Genomic DNA, 6,250 nt, shown 5'->3' on the forward strand with positions numbered 1-6,250 from the left:
GTAGTATTTCAAATTTAAATAAGAAATTCTTAATGAGAGAATAGCAAAACTACCACTAGTGAAACCAAATGTACCAAAATACCACTAGTAAAAACCAAAGTGCTGAAATAGCATTCAACTTCAGTTTTTCATGCCAAAATACCACTACCATCAATGGCAATCAAAATCCCTGGTCAACATAGCACTCAGTTGTCAGTTTTTCTAAGTTACCAAATATACACTTCTCCTTTAACTCATCACCATGCACGCTTGAGTAAGTTTGAGAATGAAGTTGCCAAAAAAGTGACAGAATGGATCTCCGATTGGGAACTGTCGGAGTGTGATCTCACGATATCAGGGATCAGGGGACCCCTTTTACGATTCGACCAGGGGCTAAAACACTCAAGACAAACGACTAGCTAAATCACCACCTTAAGACATGACTCTTTTTTAACCAGGTTCAGGCCGTAATGATGCATAATACCCTACTCATGCATTGTATGGTTTATGTGGAGGATATACTGAAGATTACAGGTGCTCGCCTTGCATGGGGAGTGCTCGGGGATGGCTAAGTGACTAAAGTGTATTGGCCCGAGCACTTCTTCCTCCTCTCCTCTACTGCTCGGGTTATCGCTTGTCTAAAAAACTTGTCCTTTTTCATGGCCGTGATCCTCCCCTTATATAGCTTTGGGGGTACCACAGTGGCCTCTTGAAAATACGAATACAATGAACATAGACAAAGGGACGCCAGGAAATTCAGTATAGGGGAGGCGAGCACCACACATGAGCTCTTATGAGTGATGAGCACCGACAGAACCATAAAAGGTTTGCAATATGCAAAAAAAACTAAATCTGAACTCGTGTTTTTGTTTTAGTTGGAGCCTAATATCGTGTTGATGGCTGCAGCTAGCGAACGAATCGACTGCGAGGCGTGATGCTGCTGGCAAGTCCCTGGCCCCTTTGTATTCCAGACTGGGCCTTTTATTTTGCTGGGTTTCCGTGGAGGCAAATTTGGTAATTTGCCACCTCTTACCTCCCCCTTTTATAATTTGCCCTCCCCTTGAGAATGACAGGTGGGGTCCGGGCCCGTCCGTCATTGAGACAATGGGTGGCAAATTATGAAAGGGGGAAGTAAGGAGTGGCAAATTATCAAATCGCCCTTCCGTGGACGTACTATTGGCTACACATGGGCTGGGGTCTATGCTCTTCTGGGCTTCATATTGCTTACACGGGATAGGGAGGGAGGGGGGGAGGGGGGGCGAAATCGTCCAGAGGATGCCTAATTACGGTTCAGCCTAATCGCTATTACGCTATTACAGGAGAACAAATTCGTCAGGGGGGTCTCGCCCCCCCCCCCTGATCCATCCAAGCATAGAGATAACCGGCACGTGCTTTATCTTTGACTTTTTTTCGAAATAGGCTTTCGCTCCGCTTTATATATAAAGCAACAACCGCACAAAGTACATGGCCGGACGATACAAGGTGGAGAGGTAGCTCTCTTGCAAAGCCAATCCTAGAATAATCGAAACACGCACACCGCAAGCGACTATGCTACCGAAAGATAACACCGGAGGAACTGAGTACAACGCCATGCCACACCCTAGTACAGCTAAGCTCCACGACAACGCGCCGCCGCTGCCGAGTCCACAATGGATAAAAGGTTTTCACTCGAAACCGGACACGAAGGGGAGCACCACGACGACGTCTTCAAGAAGAGAGCAGCGCCATCGCCGGCGCCAGAGCACAAAGCTTTCGCCCGGTAGCTCCCGCGTGCCACCACGAGGTCTTCAAGAGGAACACGACGAGATCAGAACCCTAGATCCAGATCGGGGTCCTCCACTGCCAGAGACAGAGAACGCACCAGAGCCACCCTAGCCCGATAGCTCCCACATGCCACCACGAGGTCTTCAAGACGAACACGCCTTATCTTTGACTTGGGAGGCCATTGTCAGGCAATTGGTCGCCCCGCCCACTCCGTTGCTCGTCCCCACTCCGCCTCTCACCGTCTGCTCGCCACAATGCCCCAGCGCTAGACCCCAACCTCTTCCCACCCCCGCGCCATGATACAAAGAGGATGAACGCAGCATGGACGTGACCTGGAGCTTCGCTAAGGACCCCATGCAGGTCGTGCCACACATTGACATTGCGGCGCGGATCGAGCAGATGACCCCGAGAGCCTACAGGCTCATGGTGTTCTTCCCCTGTTACACAAAGTGGGCTTTCTACGGGTTCAATATCCCATCGATGATGCATCGTCCCGACATCACCTTCCACAGATGCACCACTACTAAAGTACCAATATCATACTATGCAGGAGGACAACAAGACCAACAACATTGACGCCAAGCATTTGCCATAGCAGTTACGTGGTGAGAAGAGGAGCCGCGAGGAATGTAAGGGCCACGGGTGGGGCCTATCATCGCTTCTCCACACGAGCAAGAGCCAAGAGATACTACACTAATGCACGGAAGGTTCTGCCTCTGAGCAAGTTACTTTTTTTTTCGAAAAGGGGAATATATTAATATCATGAAGATACCAATTACACCCGGCTTCTGCACCAACAAGTCACAAAGACATCTAGGATGCACACAGCCCAAAAAGAAAAAGAAAGAAAGGGAAAAAATGGCCTTGCCGAAGTGATCAACTCCTCTCAGCATCAACATACAATCACCAGCAAAGACAGCACCATGAAAAGATAAAAGGCCTCCAAAAGCGACGCCTTCAAGAAGGAAACAGTGCACAAGAGCTGTCGTCGCCCGATCCAAGAACATAGGTTTTCAACCTGGAGAAAGACCGAGCTCTCAAAACAATACCTTCAACAAGGCAATTGCCAGGCACAAGCAATGAAGGCCAAACCTTAGATTTTCACCCTGAAAGTCATGACTCGGCGCCTGAGGAGCACCACCAAAAATGAAATCCTCCTGTGCTGCCGCCCCCACTTGACACTGCTGCTACTGTTAGTTATCAAACATCTGGCTGACTCCATTGCCAACAAGGCCGCCTCCGCCTTACTGATCCTCCGATCTTAGCCATCAAGACTTTCACCGCCACTGTCTGTGCCATGGAAATCGAGATGCCGACATGTCCCATGGTGTCAACAAACAATAGAGCTTCACGACGCGCCCTCCTGGAGCCACGTAGGCTAATATGGACGCGCACGACCGGATACTATCCGATCCAGATATCCTTGGGCAAGATCTCCATCAGTAGTTCCGAAACACGTCGACGGCCAGATCGAGGAGGACCGATCATGCAGATCGTTGTTGTCATGCGACAAGAGTACAAGGACCGCCACCACACCGCTGCCTCAATCATGCCGACACCATCGCCGCCACGACGGAGGACAGCGGTCCTCGCTGCTCACAGCCCGCGACTCCAAGCGCCAGATCTGACGGAACCGGCACCAGCCACCCCGCCATCATGCCGCATCGGCCCACCCGCCACCTTCGCCACGCAGCCGCCGCCGCATCCACGCACCGCCTCGCCCAAGGCCTGGCTGTCCGAGACGCCGCTGCAACGCCCCTATCGGACTGGGTGTGGACAGTGGTAGCCCAGAGTTATCGGGGACAAGAGGAGCAACAAGCAGATCACAACTACGACGCCTGCCATGACCACGAAGCTGACAAAACTCAAGCCTGACAGAAAATGAAGTGGAATTGGAGGTTGCCATGATAGAAGCTGCATACGTGTATGCAGATACTCATTCTTTGAACTCCATCATGGCAGCTAGATAAATTAAAATCAGCAGCGCCTATGTACTTGGTATGAGATGGATACTTTGTATTCATGAACAAAACATTGTGCAAGGGCATATATGTCTTTCTTTGAGCATGATAGTTTCAATTAGTAACTAGTGGTAGTTTGCCATGAAAAAACTGCTAGTGGTATTTTGGAACTTTTCGTTTTCACTAGGGATATTTTGGCTGTTCTCTCATTCTTCACTGCGCATTGGATTGCAAATAACACGGTTCCATTACTTTTAAAGCAGATAGGGAAAAAAGAGAGGTGGAACGGATGGGTAACATACAGTTTGATTTTGTTTTTGCACTGCTTCTATCTCACTGACATGCAACCTTAACTTCCGAGAAGCCTCCTGTTCTTCCTGTAACACAACAATTGCAAATATCAGTTATCATTTAGCAACTGCATGTTGTACAGTAAATCAAAATCTTCCAATGATCACATGGAGCAGTTAAGAAACTAAAAGACTACCAAAGCCTTGCAGCAGAAATTGAACCAACATATGAATGAAAATAAGGCTACCGTGCTGCAGAAAGGTGGCATTTACTCCGGAACAACAAAGCACCAAGTGCACGACAAGTCTGTTCCACTATAAATAACGTTATGCTGAAAACTGCTGACTTATCGACACTAGTCCTGCCAACAAGTTTCCACTTACAAGGGCTGGTGATTGGGTGATATAGTTTGGCATGCCATATAGTTTGTGGGTAGCCAGAATTGACAATACTGAACAGGTTCATGGTAAACAAATGTTCACAACCATTCCAACGGTCCGTTGCGCATATGTGAATCGGAGCAAGCCATTTAAGACCAAATGACATTATTTTCTGCATACAACATTTTTTGCGTATAACTGATATTAAAGAAATCAACTGCTGTTACATGCAGAATTTCCAAACAAGGCTCAATAAAAAAACGTCTTTGTTGTTACACAGCCATCATTAAACAGAGAAGAATGTGATATTTTGTAAATTGGACTAGCACCAATATTTTGGCCCATAATAGGATGCACGAACATTAATAAGAATATTAGACAGAAATAACTGCACTGCTTATAATGTGAGGATGGGACCATCAATTGTATGCATACGGAAAGAATCAAGTAGCAGCGTAAATAAGTCTATAAAAGAAGCAGTAAGTAACGGAATCATTGTGGAAAAAACTAAGCTAGACAGTCGTTAATACGCATGATAACAAGTACTACTAGTAAATTATTGCCCTTCTTAGTAGTATCTCACATAGTCACATGCATGTAAGAAGAGCAAGTACCTCCGGCGCAGAAGTATATGCATGTGTATCCATAGTGCAGTGAAGGAAGGGTTGTGACCTACAAAAATGAGTGAGACAGATTAGACATGTGATCCAAATGTTCTTCAAAATCAGACAAACAGCCAGATAAAATTACAAATTTCCTATGCATTCATTTGAGAACTCAAAATCGGCTATCTATCTATGCGCTGCTAATGGCCCTGTTTGGTTCGGCTGTGGATTTCTAAAAGCAGCTCTGAAAAATCTGCTGTGAAAAAACAGTTGTGGAAAATCTGATTTGAAAAAGATGTAGGTCATTTGGCAAACCAGCTGATACAACCTTTTCAGATTTTGGCCCGCGGCGGAATCAGATTTTGGAAAGCACGTCCTCAGCTGCTTTCGTTTTTGGTTCAGATTTTGACAGCGGATTTCTGGAATCGGATTCTGCTGGGTTCGCCCTTTGGTTCAGATTCTGCTGCGCGGCAGCGGAATCCGGCGATAAAAGCTGAATAGCTGCAAACAAGGTTTCCAATTTTCCGACCAAGGGAACAGTAGAGGCATAACAATGATTGATGGCTAGGTGAATTACTAAGCAAGCAGCTACGGAGCTACCTCAAGCACATCACAGGGGCTTCATTTACCACAGCTACTATTTAGATAGACTTGCAGATAGCAGACAGCCACAGATCTATGCAACCGACAGTTAGGTTTTCGTCGGAGATCAGTTCAAGACTCACCTACAACACCACGCCAACCGCCAACCGAAGAAGAAGGAATCCTGTAGCCGCCCCGCCCCGCCCCCGTCGAGGCCACGAGGGGATAGCGCGCGCGCCGAGAGAGGGGAGGGAAACCAAAAATGCTACACGTACGGATTTGTTTTACAAGGATTTACAGACCAACCCTCCTCCCTCACTAATCTCCTCCCCCCTGAGTTTCAGGGTGGGGCCCGCCTCATCTAATTACCAATTAAACCAGCCCACCTCAGCATTGCCTGTAAAAGTCCTGTAAAGCCTCCGTACGTCTAGCATTGCCGGAGGGAAACCCTGTCCGCCGCTGAGAAAAGGGACGGAGGAGGTAGCAGAGGAAAGTCACGGGCGCCCCTATGTCTCGCTTATAGCGAGACGTAGGGAACCCTCGCGTCAAGGGATAGCGCGAGATGAGCCGGCCCAGGTGCGCTGGAGGCCACGGCCTCTTTTTTTGTTTATTTTTTCTTTCTTTTTAACTTTTGCTTATACTTCCAAATATTCTAAATAAAATTTATTACATAAAACATTTGAAAAAA

General features: G+C 47.3%; 1 protein-coding gene across 1 annotated transcript; it reads right to left on the reverse strand.

The window, feature by feature from the left end:
* Positions 1-2,508: 2,508 nt before the first annotated feature.
* On the reverse strand, positions 2,509-5,996 carry LOC119283427. The gene is made up of 5 exons (XM_037562981.1): positions 5,949-5,996; positions 5,706-5,827; positions 4,990-5,047; positions 4,007-4,081; positions 2,509-3,614 (listed from the first exon to the last, which is right to left on the reverse strand). Exons 1-5 carry the CDS (start codon positions 5,994-5,996, stop codon positions 3,609-3,611), a joined length of 309 nt encoding a protein of 102 aa, XP_037418878.1. The 3' UTR covers positions 2,509-3,608.
* Between the last annotated feature and the right edge of the window lie 254 nt (positions 5,997-6,250).

The sequence above is a fragment of the Triticum dicoccoides genome, chromosome 4A (assembly GCF_002162155.2).
Source record: "Triticum dicoccoides isolate Atlit2015 ecotype Zavitan chromosome 4A, WEW_v2.0, whole genome shotgun sequence".
NCBI lineage: Eukaryota > Viridiplantae > Streptophyta > Magnoliopsida > Poales > Poaceae > Triticum > Triticum dicoccoides.